At 38.3% G+C, this 24614-nt stretch overlaps 1 protein-coding gene across 2 annotated transcripts in view; it reads left to right on the top strand.

Moving 5' to 3' along the window:
- The window catches only part of EXOC4 (exocyst complex component 4), an 860605-nt gene that overhangs the window by 125328 nt on the left and 710663 nt on the right, over nt 1–24614 (top strand). The window contains exon 8 of one of the 2 annotated variants that reach the window (XM_021002278.2): nt 375–506. The exons of the other annotated variant lie outside the window; for it this stretch is intronic. Within the exon in view, the coding sequence (XP_020857937.1) occupies nt 375–506 (132 nt within the window). The remainder of the gene's footprint in view (nt 1–374; nt 507–24614) is intronic. 2 annotated transcript variants of the gene reach the window in all.

The following is a 24614-nucleotide window of genomic DNA, read 5'->3' as shown; positions in this document are numbered from 1 at the left end:
TAAACAACATAAATAACTGAGGCAGCATATTATGATTAATGGAGTTAAGCATTTGGGGGACAGAATTAAAGATACTTTCTTGAATTACTTTTTTTTTTTTTGCCAGAACATTGAACCATTCCTTTGAAGAATAAATTTTAGAAAAGAAAATATTGCCTGGTATTTAAAAACTGCTGATGGTGGAATTTACATTTTTCCTATGCCTTACCCAGCAGGTGGAATCCAGCCTGTGGTTAGAAGGCTCGTTTGTCTCAGCATGTTTATATCTGAGGAGAGACAGCTAGGAGACAAGGCCATCGCAGTAACAGGGTGTCATAGCTTCCTCCTGCCTGGTGTCAGTCCTCCGACTTCACACCATTGCTCTCTGTTTTCAGGTTTACACTCTTTTGGAAACTGTGATAATAGAAATACTTGTTTTGGCCTTCAGAGCAACAGTAGCACCTTCTGAAATGTCACCTACTTACTTGGTGGCGTGCCTGTCATCCTGTCGACTGCACACTTTCAAGGTATGCAAGTCTGAGGTTCACTGGAAAACACAAAGCATCCCCATTGTGTCATGCAGTACAGAAGATGTGGCAGGATCACTTTGAATGGACTGTGCTTCTGTTACTTGTGCCTTAGAAAAATAAATTTCAAACTTGCTGGAGAAATTGTCCCATTTTAAGACAAAATAATTCACGTAACTGTTGAGGAATGGGTTTTGCATCTAATTGTATTAAGGGTGGCTGTGAATTATGTGTTATGGATGCTGTAAATCCCAATGGTAATAGTTCGTATTTATGTAATGCTTTAAGGGTTATAGAATCAGGAGTTTAGAGTAGGAAGGGACCCTAGAGGCCATCTAGTCCAAAGCCCTCATTTTTTAGATGAGGAAATGGGGCCCAGAGAGGTTAAATGATTCATCCAAGGTCATACAAGTAAGAAGTAGCAAAACTAGGAAAACAAATATGTACAAGAAAGACGTGCACAGGATAAATTGGAAGTCTTGATTAGTGCAAATAATTCTGTCTGAAGTGATCCCATTATTGGAATTCACATGGCATGTTTCTGTTGGTCTGGAAACAGTTAATATATTTTATATCATTCTGACTTCAAAAGGCATGAATTTGAATTCATGCAGCTACTTCAGGGGATTCATTGTTTGCTTTTGTTGAGACTTGGCTACAATCAACAGAAGGTAGGCACTAGCAAGCATGGGGGTAGGTGGGATGGAATCAGGAAAGACTTCTTGTGGAAAAATAGGTTTACATGGGACTTGAAGGAAGCCTAGAGGCCCAGATGGGGGGGGGGAGAATTCTAGGTATGGGAGGTGACAAGTCAAAATGCTTTGAGTCAAGAGATGGGGTATCTTGTGAGAAACAGCATGGACAATAGCACCATTGGATCACAGAGCAGATGTTGGGGTTGGGGGTAGAAGGTGTTAGAAGATTCGAGTAGGAGCAAGGAAGCTTATGATGGTCTTTGAACTCCAAATAGAGGATTTTATATTTGTTCCTGGAGATGCTAGGGACCCACTGAAGTTTGTTGAATGAGGATACTGGAGTGTAACGTAGTCAAACCTATAATTTAGGAAGATCAGTTTGATAGTTGAGTGGAGAATGGACTGGAATGGGGAGAGACTGGAGGCAGAGAGAACAGTCAGCAGGCTATTATAATAGTCCAGGTATGAATGATGAAAGCCTGCACCAGTGTCCTGAGGGATGAGGGGACATGTGTGGGATATGTTCAAAGGATTTGGCAACAGATTGAGTAAGAGGCGTGATGGAGAGGAATCAAAGATGGTGGATAGATTGCCAGTCTGATTGACTGGGAGGATGGTGGTGCCATCAATGGTAATAGAAGAAAAGATTGATGGGGAAAGATAACGAGTTCAGTTTTGGACAGGTTGAATTTAAGATATCTACAGGCGATCCAGTTTGTGATGTCCAATAGACAGTTAAAGATGTGAATCTGGAGATTTGGATAAAAGTTAGGACTGGATAAGTAGATTTTAGGATTGTCAACATGGATAGGATATTTGAATTCAAGGGAGCTGTTGAGATAATCCAGTGCAGTTGGATAGAGGGAGAAGAGAAAAGAGCTCAGGATAGAGCTGTGGGGACTCTCCCATGGGTAGTAGACATGATGTGGATGAAGATCCTGCAAAGGAGACAGAGTAGGAGTAGCCCTTCAAAGTAGGAGGAGTCTCCAGGTAACCAGGAGAGAACAATGTCAACAAAAACTTAGGGGAAAGGTATCATAGAGAAGAGGGTGATTGACAATGTCAGAGGATGCAGAGAGCTCAAGGAGGATGAACATTGAGAAAAGACCATTAGATTTGGCAAGTTAAATTCATTGGTAACTTTGTAGAGAACAATTTCAGTTGACTGGTGAGCTTGGGAAGCCAGTTTGTGAGAGTTAAAAAGAATGTGAGAGGAAAGGAAGTGAAGGAATTGATTGTACACAGACTTCTCCAGGAGTTTAACCTCAAAAGGGAGGAAAGAAAAGATATGATAGCTAGGGAGGGTGGATGGATAAAGTGAGGTCTATTTATTTATTTGTTTGTTTATTTATTTATTTATTTGAAGATGAGAACATAGGGATGTTTGTAGGCAGTAGGGAAGCAGACAATGAGAGAGTGGATACCATAGAAGGGGTAATCTGCTAGTTCCTTCCCTATGTTGATTATCTTCAATTAATCCTACACACACACACAACACACACACACACACACACACGTATGTCTTACTCGTAAATAGTTGGTTGCGTGTTATCTCTTCCGTTGGAATGTGAACTCCTTGAAAGCAAGGGTCTGTCTTACTGTTACTGTGTCCCCAGTGCTTAAGCCTGTGCCTGGTACATACTTGGTACCAGTACTTGACTGATTCCAAATCTGTTGTGCTTTCCATTAACCATACTACCTCTCAAGATTTGCCAAACACCTTTCTTCATAATGATCTTGTGAGGTAGGTATGGTAAGTATTTTTATCCCAGTTTTATAGATGAGGCAACCGAGGCTCTGAAAGTTTAAGTAACTTGCTCATTCTCAGACAGCTAGAAGATATATGAGATGGAATTCAAACCCAGGTCTTCTTATTCCAAGTCTATCCTTTTGGCCACACCCCTTTTTGAGACTGACAGTGATACCCTGGGCCAATAATTTTCTTTTCAATACCTCAGTTTCTTTAGTCGATTCACATGGAGAAACAATATAAAAATCATGGTGAAGCATTTGAGGTATGTCAAGTGCTACATGAATGTTTAATGGGGATAAAATTAACCTCCTGGACAGGGAGCCTGAAAGGTGCTGACAAGTTAAGAAATGTAGCAAAGACAAATGATTCTGATCTGTGGCCCGGAGGGCATTTTCCAGGAGACAAATGCAGTTTTTGTTCTATGTCTAAGTCTAGAACTGGGTTAGTCAAAGGTCTTTGTATATTCTGCTTATAGAGAACCATACTTTTGGAAGTGAAGTTAACTTTCCATGATGTTTTAGGCCACATAACATATGAGAGGAAGGCTGGATAAGCTCAGTTTTTCATCTTTGTTGGCCATGTAGATAGCCCCTGTTATTTTTGGGATATTAATTCTCTAGAAAGACATTATAGATTTCATGATTTTCTTTTCTGCTGCTACATTTATAACTTTATCACTGGGTGATGTTTTGCTCAGAGAACCTGGTGATTGTATGTACTGAAGGATATAAGACAGCTTGTGAAGCTTAAATTTAAAACGTCTTCCCCCAAATTAGTTTGCAGACTAGACATATTGGCAGCTAAGTCCTCTGTCCCCATCTCTTGGCCAACATTGATGCTTAAAACCATAGCTAAGAGGTGGCATGGGGGTTCCTTTAGCCCCAGCTCCCTAGAACAGGTGAGGTACAGTCTATAGGTTTTCATTTTGTTTTTGGTGCTAGACTATTTGATATGTTCCATTGCTTTGATATGAATGAACCTCAAAACGCTGATCTGATTCAGGAACCACAGGAACTCTCCTTGTCACCCCAGCTTTGATGGTGGGGACTGTAGCAGGCACTTTGTTTGCAGACAAGGGTTACCCTGAGAAAGCTACTCTGGCTGCAGTTGTTTTAGCAATTTCCAGAAAAGGCAGTTAGGTTGCAGTAAACTGATCCCTGTGTAGCAAGTCAGGAGACTTGAGTTTGAATCCGACCTTTTCTGCTCACTAGTTGTTTCAGGCTTCACATTCCTTATCTGTAAAATAACTCCAGATGTAATTTTCATGTCTAATTCAGCTGTGATTCTGAAATGTGTGGGCAGAGAGAGGCTAAGGGATAGCTTTTCCATTGACGTTTTGTTGTTGCCTTTAGGTATTCCTGCTTCTTCTGCTTACTTTCCAGACTAGGGGTTGTGGCAGAAGTTGAAGGCCTGGACTGTTGCTTTATTTTTGTCTTCATACCCATAGCGCCTAGTGCTCATCTTTGCCAGTAAGAAGGTTAATAAAATGCTTTTTGAACTGGAGAGTTTATTGAGATTTTAAGGAGTTTTCATTTCGAAAGCAAGGAAGCTTCCCTCAGGAAATATGTTTGACCTTTTGGTGCTAGATTTAGAACCCACATGAAGCTTTAAAGACCAGCTAGTTTCATCACCTCACTTTACAGATGAGAAAATTGAGGCCCAGAGAAGTTAAGTGACTTCCTAAGATCATACAGATAACAAATAAGCATCTTCTGTCTAGTTTACTCTCTGAGACTGTGGTCCTAGCTTTGGGCCAAGGAGTGTAGAATGCCTTTAATACGTAGTAAATGATAGAGGTTTATAGTGATGGTAGAAGCAGTGGGGGGGAGCATCATCACACCATCTTTTCAAAACACAGCCAGGAGACAGAGTAGAGGAAAAGTATTGTAGCTAGGAGAGTTTACCTGTCAGCAGCATAGCTGTTTGTTGACTCCTGTGTGAACATTTTATGGCAAATGTGTGGGCATTTTATGTTTCTGTATGTGCACGTGGGCATATGTGTGTGTGTGTGTGCGGTTTGGACCTGTAATGTTATTATTGTAGGGAGCTGCTGATGAGAAAACTCATGTTAAATGCAAATCTTCAGCTGTTCTGCAATGTAAAATCTTAGACTTTTTCTCCTTCCTCACCTCCAATCAGTTGCCAAGAATTGTCCATTCCACCCTCCACTATAAATCTCAAATCCTTTCCCTTGTATCCTCTCACATTACAATTGCCCTATTTTGGGTCCTCGCCTGGATGATTTTAACAGCTTCCCAGTTGATTTCCTTGCTTCCAGTCCATTGTCTACACAGTTGCTAAAATGATGTTTTTTAACTACAACCCTGCCAAGGAACTCTCATGGCCAGGAAGTTCTTGTGGCATGTGCTCGCTCGCTCTCTCTTTCTGTCTCTGTCTCTCTCTCTGTCTCTCTCTCTCCCCTTCTTCCCCCCTTGTCCCCCCCCTCTCTTCCTTCTGTAGAATAAGATACAAAAACTCATCAGTTTTCTTTTTAAAGCTCTCCACAATCCAATTCGAGCCTCCCCTTCCAGCCTTACTGCACACGACTGTCTGCCATGCTTTCTGCATTCCAGTCAAAGTGGCCTGTTGGATATTCCTGGTACATTTTACCTCCTGTCTCTATGCCTTTGGACAAGATGTGCTCCCTGCCTGAAATAGACATGCCCTCTCTACTTTTTCCTCATTAGAATACCTGCTTTTTAAAAAAAACTAAGAGTTCAAGGGCCACGTCCTACATAAGCCTATCCTGATTCTCCCAGTTTCTAGGATTCTTTCCTCAGAAATTACTTCATTTGCATGTTTGATATTTAATGTCCAGGTACATATTTCCCCCCCACAGAATGTAAGTTCCTGAAGGGCAGGAACTGTTTCATTTTTGTCTTGGTATTCTCAGTGCCTACCCTGGCATACAGTAAGTACATAATACATACATAATGAATTCAGTTATTGAATTATAGAATTGCTTGTGGTTCTGAGAGGTTAAGTGATTTACCTGGGTCACACAGCCAGTGTATGTCAGGGGTGGGAACTGAACCTAGGACTCAGAGGCTAGCTTCTCTCAGCTAATTCCAGGCTGCCTGTCCTATCAGTTTTTCCCCAATCATTTGTGAAGTGCTTGTCATGTGTCAGACACTGTGGATAAAAAGAAAGGTTAAAAATGCCATGTGGGGATAATGGGTAATTTTATTTCCCAGTGTTGCTTTAATTATAATTATGCACAGTCCATGTTGTTTGTGTGGCAAAATATTTCAGCTTATTTGATTCAAAACAGCCTTTGGTTCCAGTTATGAAAATAGTCTTGATTGACTTCTTTAAGTTTTCTTTTAGTAACTGAACCAGAGCTACACTGACGTGAAACTTTTGCTGGGTCTTCATTACCAAGTAAAGATCAGCATTTTACTCTTGCCTTCATATATGCTTAATTGCTTTGGAGACTATTAAAATGTATGCCCAGCTCGGGAAATGTTAACAGGTTTGGTCAGTTTAAAGCAATGGCCATTACAGAAAGATTTAGAGAAATAAACCCATTTTTTTCCTTCCAAAATTGTTAGGCACTGAGTTTATGGGGATTGTTATAGTGTATTATACTCTGTATTTTGTCTGTCACTTTCTATTAAGGCACTAAAACTGCTCTGCAAATCTTTTCATGAATCTTTCTCTTTTTATCATTTGTCACATTATTACCATTAAAGTTAGGGAAACTGAACCATCCATATTTCACCTTTGAGAGGCAGCACATGGTAGTGGAAGGCTCACTGGCCTCAGAGTCAGAAAAGTGCGAGTTCAAACTGTACTTCTCATATTTACAGTTGTGTGACCTTGGGAAAATCATTTAACTGAGATGTGACTCAGACAACAACCTGGGACGACTAGCTCCCTATTTGGTTGAAGCCAAAAAATCGCACGCAGAATTTAGGTTCTGTAGGTTTCCTCCTATTATTGTGTAGACCACTTATTTGCAACCTGACTTTTCCTGCTTCTCTGTCATGCTGCCATTTATTTAAAGGGATTTATGCAATTCTTCTAACAAAGTAAAATGAACTTGAACTTAGGTAGTAAGTGCATGTCACACAGTTCTTTTGAGGCAGTTGCACCGTATGGTCAGATGAACAGCCCTGGGCTTATGACAACTCAAAGGGCTCAACATGAACTGTTTTCGATTTCTGTTGATTATTTTTCAGTGTGGTAAAATGTTAACAGGGCTGGTTTTTTAGTGCGCTCTTTTTCAGAACCCTTCTTCATCTTTTGTAAGAAGTCATGGCAAGAAAAGATGTGTGACATTATCTCTCTTCTTCCTTGATTATTCTAGTCGTGTGATTGTACTCCACATGTTGTTTCACCCAACGGCTTCTCAGTGGTACATTCATTTGGTACTCATTTTTGTAAGAGGGTTGCCTTAAGCATTCAAGTCCTCTTGGAGATGCTAATGACACGGCTTTTCTCCCTTCCCAGTACAGTGTTCTCTCCCTCTTCCCGCTCTCACCCACAACTGCCCTTGTATATGTCCTGTGTGCCTCAGAGTATGTACTGTTCTTGATGCTGTGGGTGGACTGGCTCATTAGGATTGCTTTCTTTTTAAAAAACTCGATCAGATGGCTCTGGTAGGCTTTGTTTGGCAAGGGTGATATCATTAAGAGGGCCTTGCAGAACTGGGAAATTCATCTTCCATACAGTGTTTTGGAATCGGGGGATATTCATCAGTCAGTGTGTGTGAAATTAACTTTTTCACATTGTGTACTTTTAGGATTTTTATGTTTTTGTAGGAATAATAATTTGATTTTATTGATAACACAATGGCCACCAATGTTGGTAATCAGTGTATTTTGGTTGGTTCTATGATTGATGTTCCCTGGATTCCTCATTCATATTTTTGGACTTCCTTTTTATTCATCTCATTCACGATTTGTCTGTTACTTCGCAAATTAATCTAAATGTGACATCATTCCTTCCTCTGAGCTGCGGTGGCACCTGTTCTCTTTGACACTTGACATGCTGCCATGTGTTGGGATGTGTCTCTTGTTTGTCTTGTGTTCTTTCCCCTTAGGTGGATTGTAAATCCCTCAAGGTCTGGGATCATACTGACTCTTCATTTCTATTGCTTATCACATGAGTCTATTAGCAAGGCTACAGCTACAGCTACAGCAATGACTGACATTTACATAGTGCTTGGTGTTTACAAAAGCTTTATATACATGAGCTCATTTGAGCCTCACAAGTCTGTGAAGTAGAGGTACTACAGGTATTATTGTCATCATTTTTTACAAATGAAACCGAAGCTCTTGGAGGTGAAGTGTTCCGTGTCACATAACCAATAAGCATTGGAGTTGGGTGGGATTGACACTGGCTGTTCATGACTCCAAGTTAATTTTTCTATCCACTCTGAGGATGACGATCATGATGGTGGTGGTGATGGTGGTGATGGTGATATATGGTGATGAATACCATTTCCTCTCTGGCCTTCAGTAATATGAGGCAATTAGGCTAAAAGACCCCTTTAACTCTAAATTTTATAAATTCTGAAATTATTATATGTTTTATATCTAGTTACATTTTCTCATTCTGTAGGATTTTTTAAAAAGTAAAACAGTAATGGATATGATCCATGTATCTTATTTTTATGTAATGCTTATCTGCAAAGGACACAGATTTCTTTCATTTGCTACTACTGTGGTACCTTCAAGGGAATGAGTCAGTCCCCTTCATGGTTGCCGGTCCGTTGGTGGGTTGCGTTTTAGTAGTGGCTGAAGTAATTCTAGGTTAAAGGAATTGAAATTATGACCATGATTTGAGTATGCAAAGCTTAATTTTAAAATTGAGTAGAAACTTAAGTTTCCAGATATTAATGTTCTGTGACCTATACTTCAAACCTTCTGAGGTGAAAGGCAATGAAAACTTTGCTATCATAATATTCTTTCCAATTTGGCCTATAAAATCTCCATTAGTTGAATGGATTTTGCTAGTGAAAGAAACAATGAGCATCTCAGAGTGGTACTTTTGACTGAGAAGCATTGAACAGTGGCCATGGTTAAGTGGTAGCAAGAAGCTTTGAAGGTTCAGAAGTCAGAGGCAAGTCCTCTTTTGACCATTTGAAGGCCATCATTCAATCCGTTATTTTTTTTTTAATGAATCTTTAATCTGGTTCGTAATGTCTTCTGGTTTGTACTGCATCAGTGATTATCCATCTTAATTTTTTTTTTAAGCATCTTAGGGCAGGGGTGGGGAACCTGTGGCCTCAAGGCCTTCAGGCCATAGATTCCCCACCCCTGCTTTGGGTTTTTTCAGTTATCTTAAGGGAATGTTTAAAAATTTTCAAAATATTCAGTAATTAAAAAAATATGGCATGTAGCACTTTTGGAAGGGAGGGTACAGGTTTGATAGGCATTTCAAAAGAAAAGTGAATAGAATTTGATGAATGATAGGAGATGAGGAAGACATATGAATCAAAGTTGACTGAGCCAGGATGACAAGGAAGATAGCAGTGTCTTTAACATAAATGTGGAAGTTAGCAGGAGAAATTAGTGTGAAAGGAAATTACTATTGGATTTAGGGGTAATGTCTGTGTAGTGAAGTTTAAAATTGTAGTGGGTAGAGTTATAATGGAGCTTGAGTGAAAGGTAAGGGCTTGATAGAATGTATATTTGGGAGACTTTACTCCCTAGCTCTCTCAAGCCACCATGTTACCGAGACCCAAAACTAAGCCCTGGATGATTGAACCTTTTTCTGTTGGAATCCCTGCCTTGGGCCCCTGCTGTGCTGATTTGTGGTTGCTCAGTCATCAGGATCCCCTCCAGCCTGCTTCATTTTAGGCTCTGGCCATCTTACCAAGTGCCATGGTACCACGAAGTAACTCTTCCTGTCTTTCCAGTTGTAGAACCATAATCAAATTAAGTCTGTCATTGCTCCCGGAAAGGGTGTTCCAATTCCTTGTGGCTCTTTTAACCATTTCTGGAACTTTTAAAACCAAAATATCTCTCTTTGGCCACCACTTCCCTATATGTGCTGTCTCACTCTGCACATGACGGGTGCTAGATGATTTTTCCTGTCCTAGACTTCTCACCAGTACTTGTGGGTGATGCTAATGACTTATGTCACAGAGATGAGTATTATTATAGTCTCATCTGGCACCTAACAGAAAACTGCAAGATGCATTAACTAAGTAAAGGTTTTGAAGTGTTTTGAATGTTGAAAATTAAAAAAAAATATTGCCCTTAAAATAATTAATTCTTAATAGGAAGGAACTTGCTGCTAAGTGAGCTGCAGCAAATGAAGAAAGCTCTTGTGAGGGATATCTGTCCTCACTGGGGACATGCTGGGGTGATAATTGACAGCAGATTAGTATGTTAGCAACATGATATGGCATTGAAAAAGGCCAGAGCTATTTTTGTCATTGCGCAAAATGGAATAACGTCAGGAAGCTGAGAAATGATAGTCTCTTTATATAGAGTTCTGGTTATGGCATATGGTTCATTTGCTTCAGTTTTGGACATGTTAGTACCAAAATCATACAGACAAGTGAGTGGGAATCCCAAGAAGAGCAGCCAAAACAATTCGAGAATTAAGCTGAGAAAAGATGGGGTGTGTGTGTGTGTGTGTGTGTGTGTGTGTGTGTATGTTTTAAAAACTGAGTGAAGGGTATGTGCAGAATGGCATGAGCAGTAGATTTCTGGGTCTACCTAAGGAAAAGACTTCCTAACACTTAGAGCTGTCCAAAATTAAAATGGGCTGCCTTGGAAGGTAGTGAATCTTTACGTTGGGACTTATTGATAACTTTTCAAGCATGTTGTAGAGTGTTTTCCTGTTCAGGTATAGGCTGAACTAGATGACCTCTGACATCCTTTACTACTCTTTGTTTCTTTCAAAGGGAAGAAATTGATAACCTTTATTGGCTGGGGCAGTAAATTGCTATTGAAATAACAGCATTGTTAAGCTAGTCACTGGAAGTGAGTTACAGCCCTCCTAATAATTTTCAGTAGTTTAATCTCCACACTTCAGTGGAGTTACCTTGGCATTTTCACAGGTGATAATAAATAGATTCATTTAAGGCTTATAGATAGCAGGAACTAACAGATTTCTTCAAGGACCCCAAAGTTATTTATACTTGTTTAGATTCGTCCTAAACCATCCTCAGATCCAGTAGACTAGAACAGATTCTTGAATATCAGACTTTCCACCTGTGTTATGTTTACCAAAGGACAAGAAAGGAAAATATTTCACAGGGAAAAATGATTAATGCAGCTAATGTGCTTTTTATGGGAATTTCAGATCCAAATTTAAAATTTGGAAGTGATTAAGTTTATAGCATTTTTAAAAATGCAAATATAAGGAAAGAGGAGGAATTAATTAGTCATCTCCCAGAAAGGGCATAGATGAGGTACAGCAGAAAGGAATCAAATGCAGACTGTAGATAATGCCAGGGGAAATTTCTGATAGTGAGAACTGTTTGGCAGTAGGATACTCTCTAAGGGAATTGGCATTGCATTTCTTTGGACATTTGAACCCATATTGGATTTAATGTAATATCAGGAGAGTTATTGAATGAAAAGCCCATTAGGTCTTTTTCATTTCTCCTTCCTCAGACTTTGCACCTGTGATGCTGAATTAATCACCTACTGTGATCAAGAAAGGAATTGTGTCTCTTGGTTTTGTAAACCTGGCCCATTTTTAATGCTGCTGAGATTGACAATGACTAAACTGACTTAACAGAATTGACCTGCAGTTTTGACAGGGACACCATCCCTCCTGTTTCTTTGTGGGGGGTGGGAAAAGGATTTCTTTTCCATAATAGAAATGTAATAAATAATATGAGGCTTTACTGGAGTGTGGTGACATCATTTCAGGGAAGTCTGGTCCATTTGGGGTCAGATCTTGATTTTAAAGAGAACTGAATCCATAAGGAGTAGAAGCTCTATGTCTGGTGGATATCTGGCCTTTGGAATTGAACAGCTGCAAAAGTAAGTGAAAGCCTAGGTTAAATCCTCCAGTAAGTGGGATTTTTCTTTTCTTTTCTTTTTTTGTCTTTTTGCAAGGCAATTGGGGTTAAGTGACTTGCCCAGGATCACACAGCTAGTAAATGTCAAGTATCTGGAGACCGGATTTGAACTCAGGTCCTCCTGACTTCAGGGCCAGTGCACTATCCACTGCACCACCACTGCCTCTGCGATTTTTCTTGAAATCCCCACTCATCCCCTCCAAAAAAGTCTCAGATGGAATGTATACCAGACCAAAAGTTGGCAGTACCAATAGGTTTCGGTTAAGATGAAAAACATCTACTTTAAGAGTCTTAGTTCTCCAAGTGGTAATGATAGTGAAGGTATGTTTGCCAGACTCTTATCTCAGTGTCTCCTATTTCTAAGGGAAGATGTGTCCCTAAAATGTTGTCTGTTGTTTTTCTGGTCAGAAACCTTCAATGCTTCTTTACAACCTATAGAATAAAATCTAAATTCCTTAGCCTGATGTTAGGTACCATCTAGTGTAAGGGAAAGAGCACTGAACCTAAAATCAGGGACCTAGGTTTGAATCCCAACTCTGCTACACCATAGCTAGGAAAACATAGGCAAGTCATATAACATCTTTGGGCCTCACTTTCATAGATCATATGAAAAGCTCCTTCCGGCTGCAAGTTATGATCCAGCAAGTACCCATTGTATCTCTTCACCCTTATCAGCCTCTATTTTCCTACATGAATCTTTTGCTTCAGTAAAACTCTAATGTAGGTATTTATAACTTGGGGTCCATGAGCTTTTAAAAAATATTTTTAAAACTATATTTCAATATAAATAGTTTCATTTGTAATCCTATCTATTTTACTTTTTTCATTTAAAAACATTCTGAGAAGGCATGTATGAACTTCACCAGACTGCCAAAGAGGTCCATGTTACAAACAAATGTTAAGAACTTCTCTAATGGAAAATAACCTAAAAAAAAAGAAAAGAAAAGAACCTCTCTCTTTTTCCATTCTTAGATCACTTTGCTTATAGATATTATGTGATGTATCACATATTGCTTTATGTTGATAGTTTCTTTTTTGTGTGTTATGTTATCTGATGCCTCCAACTACTTTTTAAACTTACTGTGGGCAGGAATCCTTTCTTTCTTTATGTTTTAAAAATACATATATTACATTAATTTCTTTTGTTATGTTTAAAGTTACAGTCAGTTCAAAATATCCCTGCTCTCAAAAATGAAAGGAAAACAATGAAGCAAAACTGACAGCATGATTATATTTGACAGTCTCAACAGCACTTCCACCCCTAAAGATCTTCTACCTTCTTTCCAATAAAAGGGAGTATATTTAATCATCTCTGCTCTGGGACCAAGATTGGTCATTGCAATTAATTTGATTTCAGCTGCTGCTGAGTGTTGTTTTCTTTTACATTATTGTAGTCGTTGTATATATTGTTCTTCTGTTTCTGTTTTCTTCCCTTGGCATTCATTTACACAAACCTTCCAATGTTTTTTTGAATTCTCCATATTCACTGTTTCATAATGTACAATAGCATCTCGTTATATTTTTGTGCCTGATTTATTTACTCATTTCCCAGTTGATGTCTGCTTACTTTGTTTCCAGTTCTTTGTTAACATATAGAAGTATTGTTGTGAATATTTTAATATATATTGTATTTCATTCGGGTATGTGCTACAAGGTCAAAAGGTACCAACAATTTAGTGACTTTTCTCATACAATTCCAAATTGTTTTCTGGAATGGTTCAATTTCCTCACAATTCCAACATCAGGGAATTAGTGTATCTACCTTCCCCTTTACTTCTACTTCCTTTGCAGTCTCTGCAAGTGTTGGATATGTATTGATTATATATTGATTAGCATGATGGGCTTTCAGATGCCATGTAAAACTGTTTTTTTCCCTTGTAGGTGTCAAAATTAGCTTTTCCTCATTAGAAATTTATATCATATAACTTAGGTAAGATTCCAGGAGGTCAGCTTACCCAGCTTCCTATCTTTTTGAAAGACATCTTCTTAAATCGTGCTAACCTGAAGAATGTTTGTTAATCATTCAAATTAATGCAGACTTGCCAATATGGGGCCTGAAATGCTATGGGAGAGCAAAACTGTTAATAAGCAGTGTTACTGTAATGTCACCAGTATCCTACATCCCTCATTGTCACTGACTACATTGTTGCCGTTTCCTGGGTAAGTGTAGGAAAGGTAGTGACAGTTTTAAGTGTAGATAAATTTTTAAAAATCTATTCATATAGTTGTTCTATCATTTTCTTAAAAAGCTTCTGGAGCAGGAGATTTCACATTGACCGTCTTTCATCCTGGTATGTGTAATCCTTGGCTAAATAGTTCGTCATCGTATTTTCACCTATCAGCCACTCTTACTTCCATTCTGTCTTTTGTAGTCAATTACTTTCTCCCATTCTCAGTTCTTCCTTCAATATCTTTTGAGTTTCCAGTCTATAAGTCTTCAGTAGGGAGGCTATTTAATCAGGGAGTCCATTTCACCTGAGGGGTGGCTATGCTTCAGTGGTGTCAGAGGTGTTTCTCTAAGAGTAGTTTGTAATATGTTTTTGTAGTTCTCTGGGAAGAAAGGTGCTAAAAAAATGTAAGACTATTACAACTCCAGTGCTACTATCCAGAACCTTGCTAAAATCATTGATGATTCTTTTGCATAACCAAAGAATTAAACAAAAAAATCATATTAATTTTCAGCTCCATTAGAGATGCAGGAAAAAAAGATGTTTGCCAAGTGGAAAAGGGCTAAATTGGTAAGGGAAAGAAATTTTAATTTCAAGCTTCATGAGAATATTACAAATAATCTAGTGTAAAAAAAAATGCTGCACCAAAAAGTGCTTTAAAGTTCCGTTTAAAAAAAAAAAGACAGAAGGAACCGAAAGGATGTGAAGTTCAAATTTCTGTAATTGTGTCACTTTATAGTAGCAAATGACTTCTGAGAGTATAATTTTAAAGATACCCAGCTGATCTCTCATAATTAGTATCATTTTTGCCATGGTTACTAAGTATTTATTTTGTAGTCACTGGTCAAACACTTGTACCTTCTGGATTTTCCTTCTGGGAGAGGTTGTGGAGAATCAGGAGTTCTCTTCATTCTTTTGAGGGGCAGAATTAAACTGCTTTCCTTTTAGTGGGACAGTGAGATATATTACTCATATGAAGGATTAAAGCTCATATTTACCATGTAAAGAAGCAGTGGGAGGGCAAGATAGTGGAAAAAGCACTGAATTTGGAGTCCAGAACTTGAAGCTTGGCCCCAGTTCTGACACTCCCTATCTGTGGACCAGGGTTACTGGCTAGCTTCCCCACCTGTGAAATGGGAATAATGATTCAGTTGAAGAATTATATAAATACAAGCCACTGTAACTTTTTCAACCTACAGATAAATGTATTGAGGTGTTAAAAATGAGATGGTAGTGCTCATCTTCTAGGATTGTGAATCAGCACAAGTGAAAAGGAGAGATGTGAAAAGAATTTGCCATTATGAGTATTGTTCTTTTCTTTAAAAAAAATAACCAAAACATAAAACCATGAAGTCCGTCAAAGAGTCCACGAAGTCCTTATTAGTTGTGTCTGGTGTTCTTAATTTGGACTTTTAAAAATTCTCTAGCTAACCAGGATCAGGCTGCTTATGAGTAGTTTGCAACATTTGTGGAAGAGTTAAGAGAACCACAGAATTGTGGCTGTCGTTGATGTGCTGAGCTTCTTCACACGTTGTCCCGTTGTGACTGACTCTGGAGGCAGAGAGATACATTATCCAAGAATATATGAAAAAAATCTTTAGATTGGGAAAAGGCCATATGCTCCTCATGCCCACGCTTGGTGCGGTCTGATCTGACAGTGAATCATTTGGGGTTTGTGCTGGATAAACCTCATTACCGTTAAAGAGCTGCTGACACCTTCTGGAAAACAGAAAAACTTTCTGTTTAGAGATTACTCAGACAGATGCTTTTTCTCCCCTTTTTTCTTTTTATCACATATATACCTTCACGTTGCGCAGTAAGAAAAGGCTAACACTGAAACACACAAACACTTCTTGGCATTAGCCTTTTTGGACTGTGTATTCATTAGGAGCAAGCCTCTGAGTTATGGCAATTTCTGAGGCCTGAAAATGTGACGTCAGAGTTTTAGTCCAGCTAGGCCTAATACTTACATTTACAATTTAGTGAGCAGTTTTCATTAACTGAGAAGTCAGATAAGGAGTTTAGACTTAGGACTTTAGAAGGAAATTATTGGCATAATAGATGCTATTGGTGGCAAAGATGGTAGTATTAGTAAGAATGTTGGATTTTGAATTAGTGAACCTGAGGTCAAATCCTGGTTCTGTTTTTTAACTAGCTTTGTGATCTTGGGCAAGTCATCTCTAAGGACCCTTCAGACTTTAACTCTCATACTCCAATGATTAAATCTCTGAGCATCAGGAAGGAATGTGTACAGTGAGCTATGTTCTTCACGGGCCAGTCATTTGAAAAGAGAAAGGATTAAAATCAGCACATTGTATCTTTGACATTGAATAGTGGTGTGACCTTTGAAAGTCACTTTACCTTTTTTTGCTACTTTCTTGATGTGTGGAATGGAGATCCTTGTCACGAAGTAGCCACCCTATCTCATTGTTTCTCCAAAATTCCACTTAGAAGTCCTTAGGTGAAACTAGGATGATGAGGAGAAGAATTATTTTTTCTTTGATTTTGAATGGCAGATCTTCATGGGGTTTTGCAATTAAATAAGTTATATCTAGGCAACTGAGGAGTTAACTGATAAGCTAAGTAATAAGTGCAGAGGAAGATACCAAAAACTCGATTGTCTCAGTATTAGTCCCAGGTCTGTCTTTTGTTATTAACTCTTGACCTTTTAATAAGCTTGATATCTTATGCACTTTTCTCCCAACAAGCTACAAGTTCTCCCTAATGCTTACTGTCCCCTACTAGACTTTAAGCTAATGAAAGTGGAGACCTGTGTCTCCACTTTGTTTCCCAACAAAACACTACTGTAGTGTTTTGCTCTAAGTGCTTAATTGTTGAATGGCTATTGAGTCATACTTGTACTCACAAGTTCTGTATGAGGTAAGTAAAATGCCCATTTTGCAACATTAGTGTTTTTGCCAGTAAGAAAACTAGCGTAAAGAATTGAAATAATTTGGAAGTAGGGGGAGGTGATACCATCTAGCTCTGCCAGACAGAGCTTGCTTATGTTACAATTTTTACCTCCTACTTTGATTTCCTATGAGAGGAGATTTGCTATCCTTTAATAAAAACTATGAACAAAGACTGAGAAGCAGAAGAAATGATGAGCAGATTTCCCCAAATAGAATGTTCTCCCTAGAGTTCCATGTACAATCATAGATTTTCTTCCTCCATAATATTTCTTCTATTTCCCATTTCATTTCCATTGCCATAGCCTTTATTCCCCACCTTCAAACTTATTCTTCAGTCCTGTCCTTTATGCCTAAATCTGTTCTCACATAGTAGATAATCTTTCTCAATCTTAAAAATTGATCTTAATTGTCTACATATTATTTCGACACCCTAATTAAAGCCCTTCAGATACTTTTATATTTATCTAGTTTAGGTCTTCACGAAAACAGGTATCCAGTGAATTACTCATCTTTTTCCTTCTCCATTTCCTCCTCCTCTTGCAACTGCATATTAGATTGTTTTTTTTTCTGTCCCAGGAAATTCCCTAATTTCCCTCACTGATTTTCCCTCTATCATCCTCTGCTCATATCATCCTTCTAGCTCAAGCTGACATCTCTGTTCTTTTTTCTTCAACCATAGACCTTCATTTCTTCAAAATATTGCTTACAAACCCTCTTCCATGAAATCTTTCCTTATTTGGACTGACTAGTTGAGTAATATTAGGCAAGTCATGGAATTCCAGTTAACCTCAGATTCCTCATCTGTAAAATCATATGCAAAATTAAGGAATTGGGATAAATGAACACTAAGGTCTCTTCCAGCACCAAAATTCTGTCTGTTTAACCCCTCCACCCCCAAAAGGAGGAGACTCCAGTTACTTCCATCGCTTCAAGTAACATTGTGTATATATATTTATACCCATATTAATGATGCCAAAGTTTTAATGGATTTTGTCATAAGGAGAAAAAATTCTTACCACTTTTTAAAATTATAATGTGAAGTGGGATTTTGTCAGGGGACTCAAGTTATTCCATAGGCTTTTTGGATTTAGAGTTGGAATGGGCCTATGAAAGCATCTGTTCCAACTCATTCATTTTACAGATGAAGAAACTGAAGCACTGAGAGGTTACCTGTCTTCCCAAAGACTCCACAAGTATTAAGAAGCAAGAAAGGATTCAGAACTTGCTTGTTTGATTCCAGTTCCATCCATCAGTCTTCTCGTTGTACTACATTGCTCCCTCCATCTTGATACTTTTGACATACAAACAATTATTGACCCAGTATCTTGGTGTCTTGTTTAATTAATTTGTCCATCCACTTAAAGCTTTTTCTTTCATCTGCTCCCATTCTCAGCAATATCTATCATTTTCATTCAGTTGTATTGTAATTTTACTTTGGGTAAGAGAAATGAGCAGGTCATAGCCTTATTTTAATTCCATTTCCATTGTAGAATGTGCTCAAAAATTCTTTCACTCATCTCAGATAGCAAAGGGAGCAGATCGTGAAGCAAGGTACCTTGGATGACTGTCTTCTGGTTTAATTCAGCTTGTTATAAACACACACACACACACACACACACACACACACACACTTACATTGTAGAAGCTGTAGAAGCAGACTAAATAACCTTCAGCCCTTGTGTATGACCTTAAGTAAGTCACTTATCTTTCTTGTGTCTATTTCCTGAAAATGGAAATGTTTACTTAAATTATGGGAAATGCCCTGTGGCTTAATTAGTATCTCTAAACTGATTACAGAATGTAAAGCAGTATTCAAGTGCTTATTATTTTTTAATTACATTTATAAAGGTTAAAGTATGGATAACTCAACTATTATTATCATCATCATTTAGAATTTGTGTATCATTTATGTTTCCAAAGTGCTTTCCTCATGATAATTAGCTCTTTTCATGACATTCCTGTGAATTATGTCATTATTATCTTCAATGAAATGTTGCCATTTCTCCTGTTAGCCATTATTCAACCATGCTAAACATAGAGGGAAGGACTGATCACTTTAGTACTGAAAACCACAAGGGTAAATATTCTTGCAGCCTTGCAGATAACCGAGAGCCTGGAGCTCTTTAAAATGACTTTCACGCCAGTAGTTAAGATGGCTATTATGTTACTTTTTACTATAGCTGTAGTAAATGCTAAATCTTCTCGGTCATCCAGGCTTGAATCTCAGAGTTATCCTTGGATCCTTTCTCCCTCACCCCCTACAGCCAATCAGTTGCCAAGCCCCTAAATAATTTTCTGCATCTGTCCTGACTTCCCAGTTTTATTGCTTTCACCTTAGTTCAGCTCTTCATCATTTCTCACATGGAATGTTATAATAATTTTTCTTCTTCACTTTAGTTGTTCCTCTCTAATCCATCCTTCACACAAGAGTCACATTCTGATATACAGGTTTGACCATCTCTTTCTCCTGATCAGAAACCTTCAGGGGCTCCCTATTGCCCATAGGAGAGAATACAAAGTCTTTGGCTTAGGATTTAGGTCTAATTCTCCCTTTCTAGACTTATTTATTAAGTTTTTCAAGTACTTTAAATTTCATTCACACAAGACTACTAGCTGTTACCTGATCTCTTTATGAACTGTCCTGCCTCTAGGCAGTAGGGCAGGCTGTCCTTGAGCCTAAAATGAGCAAATCTTTTGTTTCTAGTTGTTCAATTCAATTTATTTATTAAATGTCTGCTGTGTTGATATGTCTCTTTCTTCAAAACCCAGCTCAGATACCATTTCCTCATTACGTAAACTTAGACTTGAGGTCATGGAAAACTTCCTGATGATTGGAGCTGTCCAAAATTAGAATGGTCTAGCTTCAGAGTTAGTCGATGTGTCCTCTCACTGGAGGCCTCTGAGTAAAGACTGGATAACTACTTGTTGGATATTTTATAGAAGCGATTCTAATTGAAGGGACAGCTAGGTGGTTCAGTGGATACAGTACTGGAACTGGAGTCAGGAAGACCCATCTTCCTGAGTTCAAATCTGGCCACAGACACTTACTAGCTGTTTGACCCTGGGCAAGTCACTTAACCCTGTTTGCCTGAGTTTTCTCATCTGTACAATGAGGTGGAGAAGGAAATGGCAAACTCCAGTATCTTTGCCAAGAAAACCCCAAATGTGGTCACAAAGATGTGGTCATAGCCATTTCTGAAATGAATGAACAACAACAACATTCTTGTTGAAGTATACGTTAGGCAGAATAGAATGTTTCTAAGGGCTCCTCCAGCTCTGATATTTGAATGATCTACAGTAAAATATTTTTTGTTGTAGTGTGAAAGGCATTATATGTACTGGGGATACAAAACAACTAAATAATAAAGAATTAAACAGAACACATTCCGCGCCCTCATGGAGCTTGAACCCAGCAAGGAAGATAACATGTAAGGCATTATGTATATAAAGGAACAAAATGTTATTTTCACGCATGAAAACCATTTGTTACTTTATAGTTTCACCTTATTAGGATAAACAAATAAATAAATAAATGTGTATATACATGTAATGGGTAGTAAAGACCATAAGTACTGTCAGTTCTGAAACAAGAAGATCACTTTGAACTGGAGTAGTGAAAGGAGGCTTTGTGGAGTAGACAAGACCTCAGTTGAACTTTGAAGGAATGGTATCAGTCAGACAATTGGAAAGAAGGAATAGGATATTTTAGACTGGGTCAGTGCAGTGACCTCTAGTGGGAAATTGGATGATATGCTCAGTAATCTTAATAGTAGAATGGTTTGGGTGAAGTGGAGGTGGGTGATTTCTATGGAGGAACAATGGGAGAGAAAGTTCAGTAATTGGGTCATGATCAGATTTTGGAGGACTTTGGATGCCAGATATGGGAATTTAGACTTTAGTCTTAAGATATTCAAGAACTCTTGAAGATTTTGCCACTTTTCAGGATGCAGTGGGTCATGATATAAGACATCAACACAGAAATTTTAAGAAGATTCACATTTCAGCAATGAGCAGTTTGGAGAAAGTGGAGGATAGAGGCAGGAGGAACCCATAATAGCAGTTATTGTAATGGTTCATTTATGACCTGATGAGAGGGCATCTAAGGAACTTAAGTCTATGGATTAAGTTATTTGTAGGCCTTGGCTTGCTAAAATGAGGATTCTGTTCTTAGACATCCTATATAATGCTTATTGTAGGAAGCCATCAAAATAAATATAAATTAGTGGAGGTGTTGTATTCACATAATAAGCAAATATTTACTGCCTACCTAGTCTGTGCTCAGAAGTGTAATAATAAGGGGCAGCTAGGTGGCGCAGTGCATAGAGTGTGAGCCCTGGAGTCAAGAGGACCTGAATTCAAATCTGGCCTCAGACACATAATACTTCCTAGCTGTATGACCCTGGGCAAGTCACTTAACCCCAATTGCCTTACTAAAATTAAGGAAAAAAAAGAAGTGTAATAATACAAAGAAATGAGACTTGTACCATTCTGTCTACTTAAGAGGAATTAACTTGTATCTTACCTTGAGGTGCTTCCTACTTTCTATTTCAGACCAACATGACTGTTATTGACTGGGTATCTGTCCGACTGAAGGTTGTCTCTCCCCTTAGGATGTTTTTCTACTTCATTTCAATATCAGTTACATTATGTCCTTACATTTGTATATGGCACTTTATAGCTTATAAAAGCATTTTCACATATGCTATCTCATTTATTCTTCACAACTGTCCTATAGCTAGATAGCTAGAGCAGACATAATTATCCCTATTTTGTAGATTAGGAAACTGAGGCTAAGAGAGATTAATTGATTGGGCCATCATACCACAGCCAGGACTAGAGTCTTCTGTCCCCAGTCCACTGCTCCCTCCATAACACCGTGTTGCCATAAATCATTGCAAATCCTTTGCTTCTCTCTACCTTTTCTCATTTCTTGATAGTGGTGATCAGATCTCTTTCAGGATTTCTCTTAGATCTTTTTCTGTTCTAGAAACTGATGGAAGCAAAACCCTTCTATCCTCTCTGTGTTGCATGATTAGTAGGGGCTACATGGTGGATTGGTTAATGAGGAATGAACGGACTGGTATATAGAAAAGTAAAAAGATGAATGTAGCGATACATGGAACATATAGGTGATAGATGGTAGCTATGACAAGGTGAATGGTCAGGGGAGAAGAAGACAGGAAGCAGAAGTAAATCAAACAGAGGAAGAAAAAACAGGATATGTACAAAAACAGGGCCGAGAGAAAGGGCAGAGGACACGAAAAGACGAGACCTAGGAATGTTGGATTTCCTGAGTTTTATGGCTGAGGTTAAATTCTGGTCCCTTGAAAAGTACTTGCAGAAAGGAACACAAATTTTAATTTTGTTACTATTATTGAGCTTAATATGTATGTTTCTTTAAAAAAGCTAAGTAACAGAAGTTTACAGTTTCTTAAACAACTCTCTTTTCCATTATTTGTATCTTAAAATATTTGTTAATGATTAATTTCACAATAAAAAAGAGAATTAAAAATATCACATTTCTTCCAAATAGGTCAGTGTTTTAAAAAAAAAATTAGTTTTGATCAGTGCTAGGGAAATCCATACTGTTCATAGAGGCTTCTTAGAGACTTTTTCCTCAACCGAAGGTATTACATGATTCTTCATACCATTCTGGAATGATTCTTGGAAGTAGTGATCTTTTCAAAAGAGCAATCAGTTGCATTCAGCAGTTTCCTTTGATGCCTGATTTCTGCTTCCATTCTAGTCTCCAGTCTGTTGAGCTCTTATGTTTTAAAGAGGTTCATGGCTCTTCCACTTCAGTATTCCAAAAGGTCAGAGACTACTTAATTGATCTCTCTACCTTTGAGGATTTCAAACCTTCATACTTTAAGTTTAGAGTAAGTTGTCTTCATGAGTTGCTGTAGCAAAAACAAACCAACAGACCAAAAAGAAAAGACCTCATATTGTGTTGGACAACCCTTTTAGCCCACAATAGGGTATACTGAACTTATTGGGAAAGAATTTAAATAGGGAAACTCTTCCTCCCGATTTTAGAATAGTTGACATCAGATATTATTTAAAAAGCTGCTTTTCCATTTTTCTGTGTCCATCTATGACATGATTTAAGCGTCTTCAACCTCTTAATACCTTCCTGAATTTATTATTTTTAATAGCTGCTGTGTTTATATTAGAACTAGCATATTAATTACCCCTTTTAAGACAAGTCACTACCCAAAACACATTAACTTCCTCTGCACTGAGAACTGTGGCAACACATTTTCACCTGACAGAAGGGGGTGGAAAGGAAATTAACTAATGAAATAGTTGTTCCAGCCTGGTCTGTAATTAAAAAGACTGTGCAAAGCTCTTTGGGAAGCTAGATTACTGGGAAAATGTGAGAGAAATAGCAGTCATCTATTGCTATACTAAATGAATGTCTAATAGAAATGAGTACTTTTGGAAAAACTATTTAAAACAAGAATGTCAGAATTACATTTTTTTTTCCTCATGGTAATCTAGATGAGAAGCTGTACATGAGCCCAGAATTTCATTTTTATATCTCTTGGTTGTTATGAAGTACCTGTATAATACTTTATTGTGCCAAACTTTCATTATTAAATCAAAAAGGCATTTATTAAGCACCTAGTCTGTGCAAACCATCCTACTAGGTGCTGGGGACACAAAGACAGAAATTCAGCAGTTCTTGTCTTCAAGGAGTTTACATTCTACTGTAGTAATACAACATGGACACAGAGTAGTAAATACAAAGTCATTTTAAAAGGGAGAGAGGAACCAGGATGGATTCATTGCTTTAGAGTTAGAAGGGAAGTTAGAGGCCGTGTTCAGTAGTGGATCAGATGCTGGGCTTGGAATCAGGAAGAGCCAGGTTCAATTCCTGCCTTTCTAAAGTCTTACCACATTAATATATCCTTCACAAAACTGCCAGGGAGATTTTCCTCAAGTACTAATTTGGCTTTATTATGATCAAATAGAAACTTCTCTTGACATTTAAAATTCTTCACAACCTGCCCCCCCCTCCAGTCCTCTTACTCATTACTCCCCTCCATAACCTCTACCATCTTATTGTGTTGGCCAGTTGCTGTCCATGTCCTGGCTGCTCCCCTAGATGCTGGCCATCTCTCATACCGGAAATGCTGTCTCTCCTCATTTCTTCCTCTTGGACTCCTTAACTTCCTTCAGGATATAGCTCAAAGGCTTCCTACTGGGGGAAGTGTTTCCTGGTCCTGCCTTCCTGTAAGATTACCTTCCACTCACTCTGTATTTTGTATGTACCAGTTATTTATGTCTCGCCTCAGAATGTAAGGTCCTTGAGGGCCAGAACTATTGTTAGCACTGTGCCTGGCTCATAGTGAGTGCTTAGTGAATGCTTGTTGATTGACTGCTAGTTAGTGTTCCAATATTGGATTGTGATCCTCTGTTACACAGTGAATTAGTATCAGAATTGGATGGAAGGATGTGTGTGGTGTGTGTGAACACATGCATGCTCACACTTGTGTGGTGTCAGGGACCAGATGTTGGTAAACTTCCTGAAATTTGTTTTGCTTCGTGCACTTGCCTTTTGGAATTTTGGGGCTTCCTTTCTGTAGAA

This window comes from Phascolarctos cinereus, unplaced genomic scaffold (genome assembly GCF_003287225.1).
Source record: "Phascolarctos cinereus isolate Bilbo 61053 unplaced genomic scaffold, phaCin_HiC Scaffold_1;HRSCAF=81, whole genome shotgun sequence".
Classification (NCBI taxonomy): Eukaryota; Metazoa; Chordata; class Mammalia; order Diprotodontia; family Phascolarctidae; genus Phascolarctos; species Phascolarctos cinereus.
The sequence above is the reverse complement of the archived record's forward strand: the minus strand, read 5'-3'. Positions and strand labels throughout refer to the sequence as shown.